The sequence below is a fragment of the Strix uralensis genome, chromosome 2 (assembly GCF_047716275.1).
Source record: "Strix uralensis isolate ZFMK-TIS-50842 chromosome 2, bStrUra1, whole genome shotgun sequence".
Classification (NCBI taxonomy): Eukaryota; Metazoa; Chordata; class Aves; order Strigiformes; family Strigidae; genus Strix; species Strix uralensis.
Genome location: NC_133973.1, coordinates 128,863,312 through 128,889,430, shown reverse-complemented (window position 1 = coordinate 128,889,430; position 26,119 = coordinate 128,863,312). Strand labels below are relative to the sequence as shown.

Below are 26,119 nucleotides of genomic sequence, written 5' to 3'. Positions count from 1 at the left end.
GACTGAACATGAGCCAGCAGTGTGCCCAGGTGGCCAAGAAGGCCAATGTTATCCTGGCTTGCATCAGAAATAGCGTGGCCAGCAGGGACAGGGAAGGGATCTTGCCCCTGTACTCGGCACTGGTGAGGCTGCACCTCAATTACTGTGTTCAGTTTTGGGCCCCTCACTACAAAAAGGACATTGAATTACTCGAGCGTGTCCAGAGAAGGGCAACGAAGCTGGTGCAGGGTCTGGAGCACATGTCGTACGAGGAGCGGCTGAGGGAACTGGGGTTGTTTAGTCTGGAGAAGAGGAGGCTGAGGGGAGACCTCATCACCCTCTACAGCTACCTGAAAGGAGGTTGCAGAGAGCTGGGGATGAGTCTCTTTAACCAAGTAATGAGCAATAAGACAAGAGGGAATGGCCTCAAGTTGCGCCAGGGAAGGTTTAGCCTGGATATTAGGAAGCATTTCTTTACAGAACGGGTTGTTAGGTGTTGGAATGGGCTGCCCAGGGAGGTGGTGGAGTCCCCATCCCTGGAGGTGTTTAAGAGTAGGGTTGACATAGCGCTTAGGGATATGGTGTAGTTGGGATCTGTCAGTGCTAGGTTAACTTTTGGACTAGATGATCCTCAAGGTCCTTTCCAACCTAGATGATTCTGTGGTTCTGTGAAAGAGTTCAGACAATGTAAGCTTGGCAAGTCCTGAGGCCCTGCAAAGCTGGAACAAAACGTGTGCTCTGCTACCAGCCATGGCAACACTGAATTTATCGAGCTGTCAGCAGAGACGGGCATGCAGGGGCTACCTGGGGAAGATCCCAAGTTTCTGAAAGAACAATCATTAAGGACAGCTTCTTACATATAGCCATATACATACGTAGTATCTAGTCCTGGCAAATCTGAGAAATGGATGAAACAGACCTAGCTTTTCTTTTTACATTTTCAAACCATCCCAGTTCACATAATTCAGCCTGACTGGGTTTTGGTTTTGCAAATATCAGATCATCCTTATCATCTGCAGTCTGATAAATGATAATCTGCCTGAGGACTAGGTATTTATATAGGATTCAGAGCATAACTTCAGGACTCAGCCCTTGCTGAGTATTTTCAAATACTTGTTTCCAGTAGGCAACAAAAATATTTTATTCAAGAGGACGGTTCCTTCTCACACAGAAGCACACTGGCTGCAAAAAACCCTGCATGCTTTCTGGATAGCCTGAATCGGTCACCATACAAGTTGATCTGTTAAGCTAAAGAAAAACACACCCATGCATTTCACATACCTCCAGATCACAGGTACCTGCTCCTACAGCCCCCTTCTCTCTAGGCTCACAGGCTGACTACAAATGCATAAACAGTGGTCACATTGTGGCAGGTGCACATGAAAGCTTCTTGGCTGCTGAAGGGCAGCAGCTCCTGGCTGCCTTTGTTCTCAGGGCCTCGCGGTAGTTGGGGCCTTTGGCCAATGGGAGCTGCTATTGACTACAGGTCAGATTTGGCCTGGGTATAAATGGAGACCCCTGGGGGAGCCATTTTGAGCTTGTCCCCTGGAGCAGCAGCTGCGGTTGAGGACTCTCCCCTTGGGTCAGGATGCTGCCCAGGGAAACTCCTCGAGGTGCCTTGGGTCAGGGCGCTGCCCTGAGCAGGTCCTTGAGGTTGAGAGCCCTCACTTGTCAGGTGAGTGTTAGAGTGTTTTGGGTTGCTGTTAAACCCCAGGGAGTGGGGCTTTGTTCTGTGTTTTGGGTTGCTTAAACCCTAGAAAGTTGCTCTGTTCTCCTCTCACAGACATTCAAACCTGTAATTTATGGAGAGCTAGTTCATTCTGTTAATAATTAATTTTTTATGTTTGGTGGTTAATTTTTTTATTTGAGAGCATCTGTAACAATTGGCGTAGTCGGCAGGGTGTCGATAGAGGAGTTATTACAGAAATATAGTTGTGCCCCTTCTCCCCCAGATGTACAATGGGCGAAGGAGAGGTTGTTTGATCGGGTGGAAGTTGCGAGAAAGTTGGAACAAAGCCGGGGAAGTTGGTGGAATAGCAGAAGTGAAGGACAAATGTGTGCCATACTAGGTGCCTGCTTCATTCAGGCGCAAGATTATTTTGTAATAGTGGAGAGAAATGCCTTAGAGGAGTGGTTGGAAATCGATCATTTAAAGACAGAACTCTTACAAGAAAGAGAGAGAAGGCGGTTATTAGAAAAAAAAAAATGAAGTTATGCTGGCATGAGCAAAAAAGCCTCCTAGTTTTGTTCAGATTCTAAAGTTAATTCCAAGTGTAGATCTTGAGGAGTGGGATGGAGATATTTGGGGAGAGTCTGATGAAAGTGGCTCGGATGAAATAAAGGAATTGCAGGAAAGACATGTGTGACCTCTCAGGAAAACAGAAAGGCATACAGGTCCACAAGGTGGGAACCCCCGAACCTCTGTCCGCACAACCCCCTGGACGGGACCTGAGCTTCGTGAGCTTCAGGTTAAATATTCGGGTAAACCGGGTGAAACTGAAACCAAGTGTTTGTGGAGAGTTTCTTTAACGGGGGAGGGGGACGGAATTCTGTTGAGTGATGACGAGGTGGGACGTTTCTGGGGTCCCAGAGTGTTTTTAAGTGATGGACCAGTGGGTAACCAGTCGGTAACATCTGGAGTGGCTTACTGGGCTGGGGGGTCGCCCCTAAGGAGAGGGGGGAACCTGCTACCATTAAGGTGAAGGGGCTGGCGGAGGGAGTACAAAAGGCGGCTGGCATTCAGGCGGCGGGTGAGAGGGGGGGTACGGGATACCGCTTGCCGCCTCGGTGGATCCCAGCCACCTTAGAGCTCATATTAGAGGGCTCCCGGGTGCCTTAAAGATCCATGTCCAGTCCCTGAGAGAAAGGGTGCAAAGAGCTATTGAATGGGACCAGCGAACCCCCCCGCCCCTCGCGTGCTGCTGCTGGGCAAGAGATGGGCTGGAGTGACGGGGGCAGGGGGGTGAAGATGGAATCTGGAGGGTTCGGCCAGTCAATTGGAAACTGCCCCCCCCCAGCAGCCTCCTGGTAGAGAGTTTAAACCGCACCGGGATAAGTGAGGTCGGTTTGATGATTCGGGCAGGAATCCTCTTTGGCGGAAGGTGCGGGCACTGGGGTACCCCGGGCAATATTACATGGGCAAGCTACTGGTAACATCTCGATGTTGGTGCAATTGCTGGAGGGCAGAGCTCGAGAACAAAAGAAGTATATTAGGGTTTGATGTTTTGGCAGGGAAACAGTGGTGTTTACCAGATAGCAGAGTGCAGAGTTTTGGAGTTAGGGGGACAGAAGTTACCTGTGTCTCTCAGTATCCATCGCCAACTGCTGCCAAACAGGGTATTTTTGAGGTGATTCATGATACTGAAAAAAATATTATAAATCCTACACATTCCCCTGGGGTGTAGCCAGTCGGCAAACCAAACAAAAGGTGGCAATTAACAGCCGATTATGGGCGGCTTAATGCCCATCCCCGCCCTTTGTCAGCTGCAGGGCCTGGCTGGGCTGGGCTCGGCCTGAAGGAGCGCATTCACCATGTCTGGGACCGGTTCTTTGTGTTTTTTTGTCAGAAGCAGAGATGGCTTTGCTCCCACCTGGGAGGGCGGGCAATTTATATTTGCATGTATTTCGCTGACAATTGCTTGCTATTGACTGGCTCAAAAGCACGCTAAAACCTCTCCCTGCGAAGGGGTTAAGATCTCTGGACACCGCCCCCCCCCGCCCCCAGGAGTGGGCACACAAGGCATCAAGTGGGTGTTTCATACACCATATTACCCTCAAACTAATGGCATGGTTGAGAGAATTAATGTCTTGATCAAGAGAAATGCCAATGTTTCATGACCTAACTGGGATATAAGGTTGGCACAAGCAGTTTCTATTGTTAATAACCGCTAGGGACATTATGTGAACCCAAAAATACGAGCATTTAGTCCTATGGGATTATCAGGTGATGATGCTCCTATATTTGACAATCATAAGGGCCAGTTCCCCCTGAAAATGCAGGCCAACCTGTCATGGTGAAGTTGCCCTCAGTTGGCGTTGTGCCTATGACTTTGGTAAAATTTAGGGGGTTTGCACACCCCATACTGTCCTCAGGCTAATGGGCATTGTTGACATGCTTGGGAAGCCTTAGGGAAAGGTGGAAGAACCCACCATATTAGTGCCCAATAGATAATTACTGATTTTTAAGTTGATGCCCAGGTTCTGATCCAAGGCCTAGTTCTGGTTTTTTTGTTAGGATCTTGGAGGAACAGATGACTTTGGCATCCTGCTTGCTGTGGGAATCCATATGGACAATCCAGACTTGGATGACGACGTGGTGGTGGCGAATGAATCTTGTGAAATTGGCAGTGTTCAGAAGAATGTGATTGGACTTGGTGCTATTGTGTTAATGTCACTTTAGGTCAACAAATGAAGAAAGTGGCAAGAGACTTGAGGCAATTGTTGCTATATTAAGCATTAATTGGTTAATTGAATATATTTGAATCTTCCTTGTTAGAATCGTTAATCAGCTTCCTTGAATTTTGATTGTACTACATTGTATGGTTGGAGGGTTGGGTTTTTTTTAAGATTTGATTGTATAATCATCTAGGGAGTATGGAGACTCACCAGAACCGCATTCCCTTTTAACCTTGGAGGCAAGAGGTGACTGCACCACCACTTCAAGGAAACCAGCCGAATCATGACTGTAGTCACGGGGTGGATTGTGGCAGGTGCATCCGCCCAATGAAAGCAGAGCTTCTCGGCTGCTGAAGGGCAGCAGCTCCTGGCTGCCTTTGTTCTCAGGGCCTCGCGGTAGTTGGGGCCTTTGGCCAATGGGAGCCGCTATTGACTACAGGTCAGATTTGGCCTGGGTATAAATGGAGACCCCTGGGGGAGCCATTTTGAGCTTGTCCCCTGGAGCAGCAGCTGCGGTTGAGGACTCTCCCCTTGGGTCAGGATGCTGCCCAGGGAAACTCCTCGAGGTGCCTTGGGTCAGGGCGCTGCCCTGAGCAGGTCCTTGAGGTTGAGAGCCCTCACTTGTCAGGTGAGTGTTAGAGTGTTTTGGGTTGCTGTTAAACCCCAGGGAGTGGGGCTTTGTTCTGTGTTTTGGGTTGCTTAAACCCTAGAAAGTTGCTCTGTTCTCCTCTCACAGACATTCAAACCTGTAATTTATGGAGAGCTAGTTCATTCTGTTAATAATTAATTTTTTATGTTTGGTGGTTAATTTTTTTATTTGAGAGCATCTGTAACACACATACAATAGGTCTTCATTCCTGTTCATGTCAGCATTGTGTCAGGAAAACAAAATGTACAGAAGTTGAACAGAAAAATAATGACTTTATGAACACAGATTGAAATCTGTGCTGCCTGCAGAGAAGTCGTAAGGACTGTGCCCTTTGCTCATCCTATCTCCCCAACACCCACCCTTCATTTTGCAGACAAACTCAGAGAAACTGAATTTACTTCACTAACAATCATTTGGCATAGTAACTGTGGATTAGTTTATAATGTTTGTGACAGTATCTTAATTATCTTAGGTTAAAATACCTAACCAAACTTTGAGAAAACACAAAGCTTCTCTTAGCACGGAAAATTTCAGGCCCCAAGAAGTGAATATTCTTTCTCTTCATTGTGGGAATGCCAGAGGCTTTGACAGGTATCTTCTTCCTTTTTCCAAGAAACCAGTAAAAAAGGAGCAGCTCTTATCTTCAGCATTCTTAGAAACAGCCCAAACATTGTATTTGGAATTATTTCTGTTCCATTATGTTTGTGACAGCCCAGAATTCTTGGACAGAACAATTTCCATGGATGAGACAGGCCCCCATCTGAGTAGCCATGCTTACTCAAATTGCTGCAAAACTTATGTATCTGGACTGGGCTGTTGTGTTAGAAAGCAACAGGCAAAGAAAGAAACCAAGGGGTGGGGAAAAACCTCTTTGCCACACAGTTTCCCTCATATATAGACTGACCTGTGGAAAATGCCTACTTAGATTTTATTTCAACAACTGTGTTGCAAATTCAAAGGGAAGTTATCTCGCATAACAAAAGAAGTCAAAAAAAATCCCAAATGCAACCAGCATGTAATAAGAATTTTATTGAATACATTTAGAAAAAAATTAGAACATGAAGACATGAGATTAATTTCTGCATATAAGTTTTATGAATGTGCAGAATCAAACAACCATGCAAAAAGACATCTTCCCCCTTTAACTGTAATTCAAAACTCTTATAATGGCAAAATTATGACCACCTTAAAACAGTGTTCCAGACACGTAACTCATTACTTTAAAAAGAATCTTGTTCCTGAACAGAGATAAAAAAAATTTTAGTAGCAATGGGAAGGACCAATGACTAACAGGTACAGTATTTAACCAATACTCATGCCATGTTTAAAGAATGCAAGCAAAAAATGCATCATTACATAGAATAAGTAGATCTTTTTTTTCCAAGGCAAAAGTCCTATTAAAACTAATCCCTAAACTACTTGAAATGGTGACTTGATAATGTACATGTTCCAGAAGATAATCCAATGGAAGATTTTTTTGTTAAGTTACATCAGTGCCATGTAAAATGTAAGAGTTAGAGTAGCTGAAGAGCCCAGTGCTTAACAGTATATTAACATCAAAAATAAACTTCCACTCCTCCAAGAAATGTTGTTACAGATATAATGTGCAATGCTCAGTAGGAAAATGGGCGTATACATGAGGGAAAAGATCAAGATTTCTGTCACAAACTTGCATACCCATGCAACTTTTCATACTGAAAAGGGATGGTGAAGGAAAAGTTTTATATGCACCTGGCCAGTCAGTTCTGAGACATGTAATGTGCTGTCTACATGTGTAACATGTAAACCCATATTGAAACACACTACAGCTTTTAAAGACTCATTAAACCTAGACTGTATCAAGTTAACCAGCTTGTTAAATACAGCACAACTTCTTAAATCATAAAAAAAAGGGTAAATTTTAACAGCAAGTATTCCAGTACGTACTTGTTTGCAATTTAGTTTCACTATTATTAGACAGGTGAAAGCCTATGTGATCAAAAATCACTTAGTTTATTTTTCACATGCTGCCGCTGAGAATGCATTGTCACTGTTTGGTACACTACAGCTGGTTTCACCATCTCTCCACACCTACTAATAAAAGCTACAGCCTAACCAATATTCCACTGAAGTGTCAGCTACCACTACGCATGTCAAGATGTCATTTCATGAAATACCAGGATCATACATTGGTATGTTGAAGCCTGTTCTTAGCAACTGCTCAAAACACTCAAATTCAGTATGTGATACAGCTTTTGCAGCTTGATAATGGATGCAGACATATGGTTATAAAAACTGCTAAGAATTAATGCAGTTAAACAAGAGACTTATGGCAGTCTATAGCATCTGAAAGTTTATCCTTCTACTTTGAAAAACATCACAGGCCACATAAAACTAGGCTATTATTTGTAAAACCTACACCTTCTTGCCTGATCAAAGCTGGTTTGTTGGGTTTTTTTGCTTACTTTTTTAAATGGGTGAATTTTAAAAGTGTTTTTATTGCCACCGATGGGGAAAGTCATTATGGAAATCCTGAAGATCTTTAAATTTTGTGCTGAAAGTTTGAATAACAGGAAAAAGAGTAGGAGGAATGAATGAAAAGCAAAAGCAAAACTGAGGACCATGTTTACAGGACATTTCTTCTGCTTATGGCCAAGTTGACTCAGCTACCAGAAGAATGTAATTTTAAAGAGTGTAACAATGATTCTCTAATTCTGTGATTCTAAACCAAATAGTTACAGGGTCCCAAAGCCTGCAGCATTAACAGCAGAAGGTCCATCCAGTGACATTTCTCTCCATTTAGCCTTTAGTATACTGAGGAAGAATATGACTTGCTTAAAAACAGAAATTCTATTTTCCCAATAAATTTTATTTTGCTTGTAGTTCTTTAAAATGGATTTTACATTATGTAAACCTACTGCATGTGAAGATGCAAATAAATTGAAAATATGTCTAAAAAATGTGGAAAACAGAAGATATTTAGGGTATTTATATATCCATATGGATAGGCACACATTTGAATTTGCTTGTTAAATAAGAACTTTATCCTGGCATTTAAACACTGCTCATTTAGCTGTCCAAGTTCAGAGTTCTGCATACAAAAATACAGATGGCACGCTAGTAGCTACAGCTATCTAGAACTTTTCATCCATTGAAGTGACTGTTCTCAGTATTATACTAATAACAGCTCCACTTCTTGGTTCAGAACACATCAGGGAACATCTGTTAAATTTTTAGAGGACCATTTAGACTGGATATTAGGAAGCATTTCTTTACAGAATGGGTTGTTAGGCATTGGAATGGGCTGCCCAGGGAGGTGGTGGAGCTCCCATCCCTGGAGGTGTTTAAGAGTCGGGTCGACATGGTGCTTAGGGATATGGTGTAGTTGGGAACTGTCAGTGTTAGGTTAATGGTTGGACTAGATGATCTTCAAGGTCCTTTCCAACCTAGATGATTCTGTGATCTGTGATTTGCAGGCATACATTTTTGAAAGCTTGTCCCTATCACTTCACAGCACCTGACATTTCAAATTTCCTTAAAAAGAAAAAAATAATAGGAGGCATTATTAAAGGTTAATAGAATCTTTTAGGCAGAACTTGGAGCTGGAACTTCTAATAGGGGTCCAAGTGAGTAAACAACCACACTCCCTCCCAAGTCAATGAGAAAAAGTAAAGAAGCACCAAAACAAATTTCATATATACAGCACTGGTGTTACTTTCCTAGTGTTTAGGGATGGTTTCTTTGGTAATGTATTTCCTATTACTTTAAAGCATGAAGTAGGATTTCAAGTACTGCTAGAAACAGAACTCTGAGCTCAAGTCAAATTATACCTGTTGGAAAACAGTAAGATTCTTAGCAATCCATATTTAAGTTCAAAATGCCTTTACTATGGTCTGTGTTTCTCTTGGTGTTATTCCAGGTCTGCCAAGGTGGGCAGATGAGCATCCACACCTGTCAACAATCCACAGGACTACTTGTTTACATATATAAGTTTTGGCACAATAAATAATCATGTATATTTTGCATGACATATATGAAAAAATTGGGTTGTTTTTTAGCTGCAACCCAAAATTAAGAAACTATTTCAAGCAGAAAGAGAAAGCAACATCGTGAGTTGGATAAAAGTCTCACCTTTAAAACTATCCTGTTTTCAGCCACCAATCTTTACTGGTGGAGAACTGAAAACAAAAATAAGGTCTTGATTTCCAATTACAGTGTTTTGCTTATGCTGTTCAAAAGAAATAATATTTTGAAAATATTTTAATTCAAAGGTACAATTATGATTTGAGACAGACATTTTAAAACTTCTTGTTTGTTTCACCTAAGATTTGTCCTGTAGATAAATTTAGTTCTTAGATTAACATCCTCAGAAACAAGAGCTATGCATAACTACATGGAAATAATTTTCCTGAGACACCTACAGTGTGCAGTGGCTGCTCCTACTACACATATGCACCTACTTTGAAAAACGACTCATAATTTTGAATGTTGTAGAATAGGACAGAATATATATTCTAAAGACCATCAAATATATACAGCACCTTGGTAATTTTACAGTAGTCTGCTGTTTGTGTATTTTCCACAGCTGAGATGCTAAGTTTCAGCCATTTCACTGTCCATTCACTTTTATATTTAGCAATTCAAATACCAAAGTTACAGGAGTTAAAAAAAAAAAAAAATCCCCTCTTGCCAACTTTGCTTTTATTCTAATCTGTTCTCCCGCTTTTATACGTGAAAGATGGCAAGAGTCAGCAAGTACTGAAATCCTTAGCAAAATACCATTTATTTCATCCCTCCACATCCAACAGGTGTTGAAATGAACCTTAGTTTCATAAGGCAAAAGTGCAAGTCTACAAGTGTTCTTTCATACTCGTATTTATGTACCTTTTTATTCTAGATGTAGCATTGCGTGCTAAATCACTTCATAAACTCAGATTTTTGTATCTGTATTACTGTATGCTTCATAAATGAACAATGCTGAATTTTTAGCATGTGCTACCCAGTAGATCCAGTCTAAACCAAACACTTGAAAAATTAACACACACAGTGGACTGAGAACACATCTATTTGGATAGTCAATGCATGACAGGTAAGGTTGTAAGCACAGGGCAATAGCTCTTTTACTCTAAATCCCCACGGAGACTCTCCAACTAGAATAAATATACTCATGGGAGCAAGAGCAGAAATAGCTATTACTCTTCAGGTTTACACCCCCATTTACTGTGCGTCAGATTTCTTTGTAGAATGGAACACATGAACTAGCATTAAAAAAAAAGAATCTATATAGAAGTTAAATATTTGATTACAGTAGCAAGTCACCACTTCATAATGGGAAATAACTTGTCTCTTGGAATCATTATTGATCTGAATTCTCTTTTTTCTGTTGTGTGTTGGATACCGGTAATTCAAGACTTGCCCATAATAGGGGCTCTGCTTTTCTCATAGTAAGCTCAATCTTTGTAGCCGTCATGTTCACGTAACTCCTCTTTACATCGATTACCTAGAACAGAAAGCATATTTCACACTTCTATTTAAGAAAAAAGACTGCCAGATGTTTGGGCATTAAGTTAGAAAGAGTACCTTATCGCTAAATTTCAGTAGATGTTTAGGTAGATGGAGTTTCCTCTGTTCCCATTCCCAAGCTATGAACATATGCCTATGCATATATAATATATACATTGGTCTAACATACACATAAGCATAGAGCTACATGGTGTCAAGGGTTTTCTGCAATACCACTTTCATGGTGTTGGGACCAGAAAGGACCTCAGGAGGTGACCTGCTCAGAGCAGTGTCAACTGAGATGTCATACCTGATCACTTGGGGCATTAGATTCATATTTAAATGCAATTACTGAATGACATGCAACTGAATGTCTCTCAATATGCAAAGTAACGAGGAAAAACAAACTGTTTTGAAAGAGAGGAAGCTGAGGGTTTGTATTTTGTTTGTGTTTTTTTTTTTAAATAGAATAATTATACTTACTCCCCATAATTTCACACTGCGATGAAATTCCTTTTCTCCTTCAAATACAATATGGATATTTAACTTAACAGGAAAAACAACAGAAAATTTTGTCAGGCTAATAATACATTTGACACCTCAAGTATGTTTAAGCAAAATATATCACATTAGAACTCAGATCCTACAAGAGCAAAGTGATCAAATTGTCCCTCAGACACAGAAGTGAAAATCTATTTTAATAAATTCTGATACAATATCATAGTCAGTAGTGGCCATATATATATCCTGGAAGCTGTATCGTTTTCTCCAAATGCGTGATTAAGAAATCAGAAGCATTTTAACACTTGTTTAATATTAGTAGCTGTGAAACTGCATGCCATGAAGAACAATATTAAATTACATTAAGCCAAATAAATTATGACCTGTAATTATTTACACATATGGTGATGCAAATCCATCACATTTGGATTTTAATTGCAGAAGTCAAATTAAAGATTTTAAAAATATTATATTACAGCTTTAAAAAAAACCCAACACGTTAAAGCACAGATGTCCAAACAGAAGGGAAAAAAAGAAGCTATACATACTTGAACAAACACAAATGCCAAGACAGAGCCAACACTCAAAAAAGATTCTTAGGCTACCTCTGAGTTTTAAATAAAGTAGAAGCCAGATTTTTCTAACTTCTTGCTGTTGTAAGAATTAAAAAAAAAAAAAGAATTACATCTTAATGTAGATACTCACCATTGTGCTATTTGCTTCTACATAGCTCAGATCAGGAACAGAGTTCTTAGCATATACAGAAATAGTTACTTCTCCTCCAGTCTGGTGCCAATCATGCCTGCATGGAACTACTTTCTTACCCTATATAAGGAAAAAGGTACAGAAAAAAAGACTTAAAATTGCATTCAGGAGTATTTTTACAAGATTAATCAGGATAAAAGCCCAGGACTATTTTAACAGGCAATAAGCGTAGCTAATGAAGAACTACATTTCATGTTCACAGGAGATTGCAAGACTCCCCTTACATCTCTACTGTAAATATTTCAGCTACTGGTCCCTGACAGACATTACAAGTGAGAAAATCAATGCTTATGACAGAAACTACAGTAAGAAACCAGGACATTGTGATAGGAAAAAAACCACACTGAAAAACCCTAAAAAAACCCCAACCATCAGAAAAAAAAAAAAAGTTACTTGTTGAATTAACTTCCCTTCCAAGACTATGGTTATCCAGCAGGTTGTAGAAAGAAACTGAACGAAGAAAAAAAGCCATAACACCAAGAAACTTCCATAGTACTGCAAAAAATTATTGAATATTACCCTCTGTTCTCTGATGTAGGAAAAATAAATGGTGGAAAAAAACCCAAATTAACAGCAAAAAGGTAAAGCCAAAAGCCCCCAGTTAGCTAGAAGCCTGTTATCTCAATATACACACATTTAATGTACACGTAGTTTCTTAACATCTGGGTAAATTCTTTACAAGAATACTCTCCTGCTTTAGTCTCACAACTTCAGCTATTTTTTTTTCTAATACCTCCTTTCTGTATTTGAAAATAATTCTTGAACACAAACCTAAATCCTCAAAGCAAGCAGAAATTCCATGACTTAAAGGAAGTAAAGGACTTGTGAAGTAATTGTAGAATGAGGTAACAGAACTACACTTTCTGTAATACATCTTTATTTTCTTCTGTTAAATGTTACTGATGTTTGCAGCATCAAACCCATTTTGCCTCAGCAATAGACAATATATTCATAGCAAGAATTTTGTGTTCATCTGCACCCAACATGTGACCACTAATATTTTTGAAGTGTTCAGTTCCATTATTACGTTTTGTAACGTTCTCCAAGAATCTTTTTAAACCTTAAATGGTAATATTTTTCACCTTGTCATTCCTCAGTTTGCTACCAACATTGCAATGAAATACCTACAAACTAAACATATGCTCTCTCTGTATTTGTTATACTGGTAGCCAAACCAAAACACTCAATTAGATTCAGACATGTAAACAGAATCCAAATTAGACAGAAAGAGACTCTTCCATCCCCGCACCCCCACCCATGGAACCTCATCGACCTTATCTGCCCTGCCATCATGGCCTGGTTCAGTTAGGATAGGGTTAAGTTTCCCCAGCAGTGGGGAGGGAGCTCTAGCCGGGTTATTCGATACCATGGTGATGTCAGGTCCATCGGCTTTTGTTCCGTTCAGTTCGGTACCCTCATTGCTGTATCCGTGCGGTATATCTCTTGTTCTGTTCATTGTTATTACTGTTATTGTTGTTTGGTTTGTTGCTGTTACACTGTTGTATTACATTTTTCCTTATCTCAACCCCGGGGTTTGTATTTCACTCCCTGCCCCGTCCGGTCCAAGGGTGGGAGGAGAGGCAGCGGCATTGTGGTCTCGGGTCCCGGCAGGGCCTAAACCACCACACATCACTACCTAAACAACTCAACTACTCTGAATTAAACTGTGAGTACAGTTATTTTACTACAGAATGTATATGGCTGCTCTCTTCATGGTCTGTGGGAGAGGAAAGACTTCTAATAATCTTAAAGTAATATATATAGAGAATATATTCTATATGGAATAGTATAGACTTTCTTAACTAACAAAGCAGAAAAGGCTGCTGTGGTTTTTTTTTCTGAATTTGCCCAAACCACTTTTACTATAAAATAATACTATACATATCACTAAAAAGAAAGTTTGTACTCCATTAGAAGTACACTTCTACCACAGATTACTTCAAACTCCATTTCTCTGTTGTCACGCTGTGCATAATATCCTCCATATTATTTCAGAGGTAGTGATCCGTAACAGCTCAACTACAGTAGTAACTCAATCAAGCTACTAACTACATTTCAGTACTCAAAATGACCAGCTACAGAATGCAACATTAATGCTACTTACCGCATCCTTTTTAGTCCATACGTGTGTTCCTGTTGTGCAGCCTTCTTGAGCTAAAAACGTATTGAAGTCAGATGTTTTCCTTTTACAACAGCTCCAATACTTCATCCTTGAAAGTTTGCAAAGTAATTAACAAACAGTATTTAGGACAGTATTTACTGTGAATACTTGAGAATTTTTCCTTTATACAATATTACTGTTCATTTAGTATTCTCTCTTCAAGCATTGCCATTTTTGATTGAAGAAGAAATACAGAATGAAAACAAGGCAACATCTCTGAAGAAAGGATGAACTCATGATAGACTAATTAAAAAAATTGAAGTTAACTGAATACTAACCCTTCATGGAATATAGGTACACCAGAATGGTATATACATATATCTTCTGTGCTCTGTGGTCCTTCGTACATCTAGTAAAACAAAGCATTTAAAGTGTATTTACTGTTACAGGATGTGGACCAAAGGAAAAAAACAAAACAAAACACAACCCACAACACAAATATTGAACAAAGTCCTACAAAGCTTCTGAGTAAATAATTAGATCTAATGGCTTGCCCTAGCTTTTCAAATTAACCATTCAACCTTCATTCCCAGAAGGTTCCCTGGCACTCCTACCAAGCTACACTTCGTATTGGTTCAATGGCATACATCAATGGTGACATCATCTATGCTCATAAAGGACACTTAAGATCCTCAGCAGTATCTATCCTTAAAAATACTCTGAATATTCAGAGAAAGCAAGTACTTAACTGGAAAATAAATTAAATTTGTCATTCATAAAACACAGATTCTCAAAAGGAATTGAACAATATACAACTCTGTCATTGAATATCAGATCAGTTCTTCCGAACACAAACAAGAGACTGCTGTAAGTTCTCCTGCCACCAGAGTTTCATGCAAAATCTGTCAGATGTCCAGTGAAATACCCATTTAAATTCTGCTGTCCCATTCTGTGCAACACAAGAGTGTCAGTGTAAAAAATTTTCAGTTTAAATGACTATGTATTGTGAAGACTAATTCTGGTGCTAGAAGTGTTAGAAGATTTTTTTGCGGATTCTTCTGGCAGGAAGCATTAATTGATAATATCTGCAGATGCTTCTGACCTATACACAGATTATCAAGAGCAACTCAAGCATCATCAGTAAGCCACCTCTCACCAATATTATATTTAACATTTTGAGTTAAAACACGTCAGTATCATGGGTTTGGCAAACCTACTAATTAGAAGTTCTGGACAGGCTTAAAAAAAGTAATCTTAGACTTGCTGCATGCACAGTACAAAATAGCCCACAATTTGTCCATACTTAAAGCGTGTTACCAAATGTGCATTCGTTAAGCCTGATGGACTTTGTGCCATTTCCAAATCAATTTGCAGCAAACAGAAAAACACACATGAAAGGAAAACAAAACAGCACACTTAATAGTTTAGCAGCTGGGTTTAAGAGTGGAACTGAACCACTTACTTTTGAACAGCCTGCATTCTTACATGCCGTCCCAATCTTGATTTCATCACTGTCTTCCTCTGTAAACAGAATCATATAGAAAATAGCAACTGAATTGTATAATGTACTAAATATTTTGCTTTTATTAAGAATTAAAACAAGCTAAGGAGTAGATCAGAAAAATTTTCTGCCTGGCACTGAAGTCTGCCAGAAAGGTACAAAGAAACAGAAATTATGCAAACATTCCAAAAGCTGTATTACCCATGCATCAGATTCTAGGTTCTATACCTTTACACCGTTTTAAGTGTGGCAGAAAAAAAAAAAAAAAATGATGAAGAGGATTATCACAACATCTTGTTTGGTTTTGTAAAACTAAGAACGTAAAAGCTCCAACTGCTGTCTATAGATACACACAAGGAAAGAATTTGGATACCAAGTAGAAAGAAGAGCTAAATTTTAAATAAGTTTTGGCACAAGAACGGAAGAGTATAAAATAGCCATAAAAAGTGTTCCTTAAGGAGCAGTGTTGTTCTGGAACCAAATTCCAAATAAACTGTGGGAAATAAAAAAAAAGGAAAAACAGACGAGGGGGAACCAACTAGTATTCAGAGGAATTTCACTGGTTTACGAAAGGCTTTATAAGACACAGTGTTTGCAGTAACATAGGAGTAGAGTTCATTTCTTGGGAGCTCTTTCAGTTATATATTCAGAAATGGATGTTCCTATCATGCCCATTCTAACCAGGAAATCTTACAAAACAGGCAGTTCAAATAATTTTAATTGCAACATACTGCTAGTAAGACTCAAGTCTCCACATTGTTCACATTTCAACTTTGATTATCATTGCCTAGACTGGAAAGTACTTCCCAGATTATTAAGAACAAGAACATAATTACATGAAACAATCACTTCAGAAACAACAACAAAAAATAGCATTTTATTTATCTGTGTGACAATTAGCATCATGTACCTACTTAACCTCCCTATAGCCTTACCTTTTTTCTCTTCATTTTCTGATGACAGTTTCAGTTTATCTAGTGCTTGCTTCAAGGAAGCTGACACTTTCAGCTGCAAATTTGTCATTGGCTCATCTGGGCTAAAAAAATGTCCATGTATTCATGTCAGCTTCGTGAAAAATAATTTACAAAAGACAACAAAGTAGTAACTTTTAATCTTGCTATAAGGCTCTTCCTTTCCAACCTCCCTTACAACAGTAAACAAACTAGATTTGGAAATGCCAATTCTTACTGTTTATGGAAAAACAGACTAGAAATTTAGAATGAAGTCTTGGCTTTCAACAGGAAATCCTAAATACTCTACAACAATAAAAATAAATCTGAGGGATTAAGGAATCTACATACAAGCACCCTAAAATTACATTTTATGACTGTTGAAAACACAATAGCTAGCGGCATTCTAAGCTACGAGGCTTTAGACTGCAATTTTTGTTTCCAGTGAAGTTAAATGCTGAGAGATCCAGTACTACCTTGTCCTAACCAGAGCCCTTTTATCTCATTTTGAAGCTGAAGATCACATCATCACTGCTACCAATCACAAGCTCTTTTAAAGTTAATCTGAGAATTTTTACACGATAGGAAATGTGTAGCACTGAATAACCAAATGAGCTTTAACTTGGCTGACTGACCACAAATTTGGAAAAATTTAGTTTCATATACTGTACCTTGGCCTTTTAATTGTTTCCAATGGTTTTGGTGCCTGAATGATGTGTTCTTGAAATTTGGGTTTCAGTTCAGCTAGCTCCTTTCGTTCAGAGGTAGTTTTGACTTCTGGTTTAACAGGCTCAGGAGGTTTCTCACTGTTATGGAGACCCTTTGTACAGCCCTATTGTAGAAAGCATACATTTATGCATATGCAGCATAGTTTATGTGCACAAATAAATATCATCAAAAACTGCAACAAGTTTTCTTGATTTATTTCTTCAGCCCCATCTTCTCCTTTAGCCCACGCTGACTACAAAGGAAATCCTACAAGTAAAGTGGAAAATATCTTCATCTGGACAGAAGTTAAAGAAAAATGCATACTTTCCATAATCAAGCAAAGTAACAAAAAATATTGACCTTCCTTCATTGTTAACAAGTGTCTAAATAGGTTTTGATAGAACTAATTATAACAATTAAAGCTTGCAAATGAGACCCAAGTTCAACTATATATCAGGAAAAACAGTGCATGCAGGACTTAAAACAGTTTTAACACAAAGAACCAAATTTTAAACATGTAAGCACATGTACCATTTAATATTTATCACTACCCTTTGATAAGTATAAAAATTGTAAATAATCATAAGTACATACCACAATGCTTAAGAAGTCAGAAAAGTCTGTTGTTCTTCTCTTACAACACGACCAACCCTATAAACATTTTGGAATAAAAAAACCAAGCATGACTACCTTACTTGGCAACAGCTTTTAAAAAGTGAAAGCCTAAATATATTCCTTTACAAGATGCAACACATGATGATTAGAGATTATTTTCTTCCCTTCTTTGGAAAATATTATCATCATCTGCATTTTCAAAAGCCAGAGAAACCTTTTACAGCTGCCATTTCTAGTTCACTCATGCTGTCTTAATCAGAAAGTTTGGCAAACGTTAGGCAATATTTCCATGACAAGTTAGATGCCAACTCTGTACAACAGAAAACAGAAATGTTACTTTATTTCATAAAGTAACACGTAAACAAAACAAACAAATACTATACCTGAGACCACGCTCACCTGTGGCAGAATTTACAGGCCCCCTTCCTAAAATGATGAGGATTTTTTCTTTCCTTGAGCACTAGGTCAAGTCTTTCAACTGATTATTTCCCACCATAAAGCTGGATATCTGCATTGCATAGCCATCTATCCAACCACATCCATCAAGAGCACTTTTTATTATATAAACCAGAAATCCAATTTTAGAGGAAATTATCTTGCCACTGTGAATAATGTATCAGAACTCAGAGAACCTTAATAAAGGCAACAGTTTGACTAATAAATGCACCACCGCTTTGAGAGCTTAAGTAGTGAAGGGTTTAGGTAGGTGGTTCTAAAATATCCTCAAAATATTAACTATTTCCACAGTCAAGGAGACAAAAGGTTCACTCTGCCCACTTACAGTACAGCAGGAAGAAAACTGCTCGTACAATATTATGATAAATTTTTAATTAGGCCAAGAGATAGGATAAGGAGAGGGGGGGAAAGTAGTACTTGTTTTAAAAACTGTGTGTATATAAAAGGAAGAGGGAGTAAACACAAGTTTTTAAGGTAACTGTACAAAGGTAGAAGTTTTATGTACCGTGTTATGAGTACAACTATAATTTTGTACACAACAAATTGTCGTAGTCTAAGTAACTGTATCGTATTTGATCTAACAGCATCTGTCCCAATTTGCCAGTGGCACATGATAGCCGATTCTGGAGTCATGTACTGCAACACCAGCAATCGCTCACAGAAAACACGCTACCCAACACATGCACACCAGCTTCCGTGAGCCCAAAGGACACTAGATTATGGGTCAGGGATGAGGTGCACTGCCAGTGGAAGCAGTTCCTAAACACCAAGAAAAAATGCTTGCCCCAGAGCTTGGTTAAATAGCAGTTTGGTGTCCTAAGAAAGGTCACATAGGCTACATCTGTATTAATACAGCGAACAGAGCCAGGCTCCATTTCTGGACATCAGATTTCTGACAAGACACAATTAAATTGTTAGAATGATTTCCAGTATTGTTTTGGCAGCTGTGTCTCAAATAATTCCCTTTAGGCACTTCAGATTCATCCAGTAGATCTTGTAGTAGGAAAACAGTTTAATACAACAAACATGGGCTATGCAGTTGACCTAAGCCCTGGAGACCAGTCACAAGTATATTTAACTCACTACTGAAGATGTAGCCCAAGAATCCTGGACAGCTGCATCAGAGGCATGGGTGGCCAGTCCCAACTTGACCAACATTTGCATCTGGCCTATTAACAGAACACAATTATTTTTTACAGTAGGCAAATGTCACATACACATCAGTGCTCTAGCCACATAAAACCACGAGCAGCTGGTTTGAATTCCAAGCAGGCTAATTAACTGAAAGAGTATGACACCTCTCAATGCCTCCAAAGACCTATTCAGAGGATCCAATTAAACTGTTGAGACACCTAATGTCCATCAATAGGAAACACGTGTCATACAGACTTGCATGGCATTTAGACCATGAGTACAGTTTTTAATTTCCTCTTCAGCTTTGAGTTAAATGCGCTTTTCTGATTTCATGGGTTTGCTCAAACATGATAGGTTGAACATCAGTTTCTACAACACTGAAAGACCTGGAATTAAAAAGGAGAACAAGCATACTGTTTTACATATATGGAAAAAAGGTAAGAGTTAAAAAGATAGGTGCATACTTACTTTGAGAGCATCATGAAAGACTGGCACACCTGGATGATATGTGCATGAATCTAGAAGAAAATTACTATTATTAATATTCAGGCATACCAAAAATCCTTATTCATCTGATCACAAACCCAGGAAAAATTTCAGGCCTGCAATTCATGTATGCCATGAGCTGTTCCACTTCCCCAGGTGCACATAATTATGAAGGAAAATACAGACTCCACAGAACAAGCTTTCCGAGTCCATATACTAAACCTAAATAATCAACAATTTTTCTTCTGTATTATACAACATAAACCAGAAAGCAGGCATCTAAGGCAAACTTCTACTTCCATATGGAGCAAGCAAACTTTCTACGGACTGTCCCTTGCCTTCATCAATAATCAGTCCTTACTGGTAATTCAGCAGAAGTAAGAAGGTGGCTCTGCGGCCATCTGACAGACGTAAAATGCCCATCTACAGCATCAGATACATCTATTTGCACCTGATCAATGTTTTCTATCTAGAAGTACTCTGTTAAAAAACTCTCCTAACACAAATCATGAGTTCATTATTTTATCCATGGTAATTAGCTGTTCTTTTTTCAATGTTTGTAGCATGCTTGGTCACTTAAGGACTTGAACACAAAGGCTGATCTTCCACATATACAATTCAGAAATGTCGATACTATTAATTATTAATAGGTTCTGTACAAATACTACAGTGAAACACAACTTTCATTAACAGAACTGTTTATATTCATAGATTATCAGCATTAAAGCTTTTTATGTAGCAACTGTTCCTTTTTTACTTGAAAAAATACAGATGTTAAGTGCAATACAATTGCTCTCATTATATAACTTCCCTTTGACATATAGTGTATGGATAATATTTTAATGACCTGACTCTAGAACCAATGGGAAACAGTAGCTATCTTTTAGCCTTTAAATCAAAATCTTTGTTGTTGTTAGAAACAGCTAAAATTAAGAGTGACACAAACAGTAATGATTTTTGTAATAAGCCTCCATACAACATGAGTGAAAAATATCACAATGCACATAATAGGAAGCAAAACAGAAAACTGATAGTTTTATTAGTAATCTGCCTACAGATATTAAAGAGGCATAAAAACCCCACAGACTTTGTTGTCTTCATTTTTTATAAATATGTAGATTTTTAAGAAACCTTGCTTAGTATCATTTTCTTTAATTTTATATTCAGTGCCTAAGTCTAAGGCACTAATACAGACATAAGGCACATATTTTGGGACATTAGTCCTTCAGTAGGACTTAGAAACATATCCATGAACTTCTACCAACTTCTTCAGCTTCAGGATGAAAAGCTAATGCTGGTAAACTTTACAGGAAAATTTTTAAAAATGTGGTTATTTTGTATAAAGCGCCCAGGACTTAACTGCTAAATCAAATAAAAGCAGAGGTTATTCTTTTCCAGAAGTATGAAAGTATGTCATCAGAAGCATCATGGTAGTAAAACTAAGCTGTTTGTAGCAAAGATTATTTCTGAATCAGAAGACTTAAATGAGTATTTCTAATCCCTCACAAGCATATTGGTTTAAATGAGGTGCTGTTAATCAGTGCAACATTTTTAGAGACAAACCCATCTTATGATCAATTAACTCAGGGGTGGCTATCCTCCAGCTCACAAGTCAGACACCGACATGTGTCCATTAGTCCATCTGGCCAAGGCCAGTCCTATTTCCTTGCTCCCGGAAGCTGTCTCTGCAGGAGGTGCATCATGGAGCAAATGACAGCACACTTTGCTGCTATCTCATGAGGGCCATTCATGTTCCACAAAGGAAGATGCTGAGACATGGAGCTCTGCAATGCCTCAAGCAGAGGCAGTGGGACTCACCCACTAAGCAGTGTGACCATTCTGCGTACCGCAGGACAGTAAAACATCCACTCGTTTTCACTCATACTGAGTCCAACAACTCTGAGTAAAGTTTACATCCATAAAAGTATCCCATCTCAGACTAGGTGGGGAAAAACGAGAATTTAGGATACACTGATAGTCACCTGAGCAGTTAAAAGCATGTTCTATTTCTGATTTTTCTGAGTTCAGATTCATATTCTAAATTTTTCACTGAAAAAAAATCAAGTTACCTCTCTACTGCTGTTAATAATTTTCCTTAACCAGGACAAACATAAGGTTTTTCAAAGGAAGCCATTTTCTTTCAGACTCAGATAATTTTTGGAAATGCAAGTATCACAAATTTTCAGGGTTTTTTTTTTTTAAATGTTAATTTCATACCCAAACCAATCCCACTCTCACAATGCACACACTGCTGTCTGCTGTTACCTTACTGCTACATCCTTGCTTATTCATTGAAGCACTTTAAAATTAGTCTTTTTGTTAAATGTCAAAGCAGAAAATGGTACAGCTCACGCAAACTTAGAGGTATTTACAATGAAATCCTGCTGAATTCTTGAGGATAAAATGAGGTACCTGTCTACATACAACTTGTAAACCAACCTGCTATCCTCCCATGGAAACACTCCAATACCTCACAAGCTATGCTTTACAGCCTCAAAGCAATAGAAGGTCATTAAACCTGATGAACTTCATTCAGCACCTTGAGGAAGCTGATGCCTTCAAGTGGTTGCTGAAGCTAGAATGCTAATTCCACTGAATTTCTCACAGTGTTGGAAATAAACACAGAAAACAGGACAAACATGGTATGGCAAGAGCTTATAAATAGTCCACAGAGAAAAGAAAGGCTCAGCCTGAGAAACAGAAAGCTGTGGGGAAGACAGAGGATCAGGGGGTGCACTTTACAGGAACAGAGTTTGAACTGTGGGGACCAAATAAGGTTAAAGAAAACACTCTGGGCAGACAGACTCCAAAAATCTAAGCTATCATTTCTCGCAACTACATGCCTCTCTCAGGCCACCTCAGAAATACATAAAGTAAGTTTTCAACAGCTCTGTGACCAGATTTATCCTGTGGGTGAAACATCATTAAGTTTGATCTAAGGAAAAAGGGTATAAACAAACACAAAAGAGTATGTGCTTCTGTTCTGGCATTGGACCAAATTAAATTGCATTAAGAAAGATCCAAATTATAGCCTAAATCAAAAAAAACCCATTGCCGTACAGTGAAAAAATCAAGGCAAACACATTACACACATAATTTCAGTCTGTTTTTGCACACCATCTTTTCAACTGTCATTAAGCAGCACAGCTTTCAAACCTATGCCAAAGTGTGCACTTATTACCTCATACCACTGTTTTAGTGACAAAATTTGACCTGGCCTTGAAATGGATTAGAAATGTTACCATGGTCATTCATAGGTTAAAAAAAAAAAATTAAAACCCTACTACCACTTTTGAAGTTAAGTTCTACCTTCTGCATCAGATGCTGTACACGTCTTTAACAGTATGAATTAACTAGTAGTTAACATAGCTAAAATGCATGTGAAATTTCTACCTTGGCAGGCGTGCCACGGATGAATTAATAACTGTGCACTCAGTCACAACTGTGTAGACATACCTTTAATGCTTTCTCTCAGGCTGTTTTTTCTGCCTCTCTTTAAGAGGCATACAGTCCTTCATGTCAGCCAGTTGCCACTTGCTCATTTTTTGGAAACAATGAGGGTTTCTACAGAAAATACATGCATATATTATTTCAGCCATCAGATTCTGAAGAGAAGATTAATGGCCTCTTACATCAATCATCACTGTGGGAATATACTGCAGGCTGAATGTAGACAAAAAACCTGAAAGATCCAAAACCACTTTGGAGGCAGAAGGCCTTATTTTCTACCTATTTTCATTTATGAAAAATTCCTAATACTATATTTATTCTAAGCTTAACTATTAGATTATGTCAATGCAAAACTTGTTAAAGGGATAAGTATTTTGGTGTTTAACACATGTACTAGCTTTAATCCCCACAATATTTTAGAGGTAAATCCAAACACAGTTCTGAAACACAACCAAATGTTTGAACTTGACAGCCATAAACTGCTAAATGTGGATTTAGATGCCAAAGTAGTAATCATCCCATTGACCTTGGTGAATCACTCTAGTTCCAGAGAAAACGTGAAACTTGGTTTTCTGAAGTGGTCTGTGAATAACTGTGTTTACCTTTAGAACTGCTCAGTCTAGGACACAGTGATTCCAGTAAGTGTTCCAGCCACTTACCGAAACAAACTTCATCTCAATAAATTGTTTTCCCCAATCCAAGCACTACACAGCACAGGGCCATGCCAACCAGATCGAGTCTACTACAACTTGATCATAAACATAGGAACACATGGTAAAGAACTTTTTATTTTAATGACGAGTTCAGGTCATGAAGCCCCAGTGCAAGTTTTTAGTATAAAACCCCCTACCTGCTTTGTCTTTTGGGGCAAAGTGGCACAGGGGATGCTGGTGAAAGAGATCACTAAATGGAAGCATTCCACAACTGTGCCTGCTTTTGCTGTTACTAACATTAGCAAGTCTTAGCAAAATGCCACCCCTCTCTTTGGAAATACTTTGCTCAGAAAAATAAACACACTTATGCCAGGGTTCTTAATCACAGAATATGCACATGCTAGAACACGTTAGCCTACTCCTAATCTTGTGGGTCACTAAAACTTAAGCTAATGCAAAGAGGCCATTCTAGAAATTCAGCCAACGGAGTTACTTTACAAACCAGTTGAAGGCAAGCCTACTGAAAACTCAGATCACCCTTCTGCAGCCTCTGTGGAATTATGAAACCCAAAACGATAGCACTTTAAAGATGTTTCACCAGGCACTGGATTCCCAGTATACATAGGGGAAGTACTGCAAAAGCTCACAGAACTTGGCAAAGCAGACATACATGTATCATAAGATACATTTAATTACCTGCTGCAAGTCTACATACTACAATCTAAAAAAGAAGTAGCTGATAACTGCTGTGTATGCAACACCTACAGAGGCCCTCAAAAGAAAAATATCTGTTGCTCAAGGCCTGCAGTTTCTACCTTTAGAACATAGGACAGTAATGTACAGAACTGCTTCTTGTTGCCTCTTTTCCCTCATTCTGCTGCGAACAGTTTTGTTATTTCCAAAAGACCTTAAGAGCCAGGCTCACCGCCAGCCCCTCGCTTCCGCATTAAAGGGACAAGTTCCAGCCGGGGTAGGTTTCGCTGTCCAGCTGCCACGAACCTGCAGCATCGCTTCACCACGCCGGGCCGCCCCCCGCCCTACAGCGGCAGAAAGCACCCTGTGAAAACACGACTCTCCCCGGGGAGAAGCGAGCCCGGGCCAGCACGGCGCAGGACAGACAGGCGGAGGCGGGAGGGACGCGCACCCACCGCCGCGGGCCAGGGCTTTCCCTGCCCTCAGTGCTGACCGGCCCCAAGGCCCGTGTGACAGCTCCGCGCCGCGGCTCCAGCAACCGGGGAGGGCACAGAGCGTGGCGGGCGCGCCGGGCGCCTCAGACCGCTCCTCAGACCCCTCACCACCCTCCGAGAGGCCTTTCCTCACACCCCCCAAACCGAGAGCTGCTGAGGGGCGCAATGAGGGAGGCACCCCGCGCCCCCCTGCCCTCTCTGCCGCGCTTCCCCGCCGCTCTCACCCTCCGTGTTGGTTTCGGGGTCGAAGCGCTGGCCGCAGCCCCGGTTGTAGCAGAGCAACGACATGGCGGCGGAGCGGCCGGCGGCGCCTCCTGCCCCACCGCTCGGGAGAGCGGAGTCCGGTGGAGCGGGAAGCGGCAGCCGGAAGCCGGCCGGTGGGGGGGGGGGGGGGGAGGGGGGCAGCTCCCTCAGCGGAAAGAGCCGGCCGGAATCTTCACGAAGCTTCGGGGGACGGGGAGCGCAGGCGCCGCAGCCCGGTGCCGGAGCTGTTGCCGGAGAGACAGGAGGAGGAGGAAGAGGAGGAGGAGGAGGAAGCAGAGGACGGTGCCGGGCGGCAGGACGCGGCGGTGCGCATGCGCACGGCGAGGCGGTGGGAAGCGAGCGTGTGGCGGTGCGCGTGCGCAGTGGGGCGGAGGGGAGCGATGGCGTGGGGCGGAGCCCGCGCGGTTCTGCGGCCTCGCTGCCCGCGGCAGGCCTGGCGCCGGACTGGGATACCCCTGGGAAGCCCTTCATCTGCAGCAGAAGGAGGTGGTTGCCCCAGGGCTCTGCTGGGCCGGCGGCTGGGCGCGGGGGTGCTGAGGGGGCCGGCCGAGCGCGGCAGCCCCGTTGGAGGGCTGTGCCCGACGGCGCCTGGAGTCACCCGGAGCCGGCGGGCGCCTCGGACTGGGGCTGGTGCAGCTGCTGGGGTGGGGGGGCGAGGGGGATGCTCAGCCTCTGACCGGTTTTTAACTTTTTGTGAGAATGTGGGTTGTGCAAGTCACTTCAAAAAACTGACTACATGAAAAGACTGTAATTGGGAAACTATGAATGTTCCTAAATGTCTTATCATGCGAGTTTAATTTTAAAAATTTCTGTGTATGTAGTAAACGATTGTCTCATTTGCACA

At 40.4% G+C, this 26,119-nt stretch overlaps 1 protein-coding gene across 2 annotated transcripts; it reads right to left on the bottom strand.

The window, feature by feature from the left end:
* Positions 1-6,026: 6,026 nt before the first annotated feature.
* On the bottom strand, positions 6,027-25,537 carry CHORDC1 (cysteine and histidine rich domain containing 1). Of its 2 annotated transcripts, XM_074860299.1 has the most exons (12): positions 25,236-25,537; positions 24,750-24,861; positions 19,704-19,753; positions 17,625-17,681; positions 16,994-17,154; positions 16,308-16,408; positions 15,334-15,392; positions 14,210-14,280; positions 13,875-13,980; positions 11,711-11,830; positions 10,988-11,050; positions 6,027-10,502 (listed from the first exon to the last, which is right to left on the bottom strand). In XM_074860299.1, exons 2-12 carry the CDS (start codon positions 24,769-24,771, stop codon positions 10,359-10,361), a joined length of 954 nt encoding a protein of 317 aa, XP_074716400.1. In that variant the 5' UTR covers positions 24,772-24,861; positions 25,236-25,537; the 3' UTR covers positions 6,027-10,358. The 2 variants fall into 2 exon arrangements, with proteins under 2 accessions (XP_074716400.1, XP_074716399.1); XM_074860298.1 differs by lacking the exon at positions 24,750-24,861.
* Between the last annotated feature and the right edge of the window lie 582 nt (positions 25,538-26,119).

Excerpts from the sequence above, each read along its gene's own strand:
- CHORDC1 (XM_074860298.1), bottom strand. The coding sequence starts at position 25,299 with ATGTCGTTGCTCTGCTACAACCGGGGCTGCGGCCAGCGCTTCGACCCC. Across the intron at positions 17,155-17,624 it reads CTGACTTCTTAAGCATTGTG|GGCTGTACAAAGGGTCTCCA; the intron begins GTATGTACTTAT and ends TTTCTACAATAG. Across the intron at positions 10,503-10,987 it reads GCAGTGTGAAATTATGGGGA|GTAATCGATGTAAAGAGGAG; the intron begins GTAAGTATAATT and ends TTTCTGTTCTAG.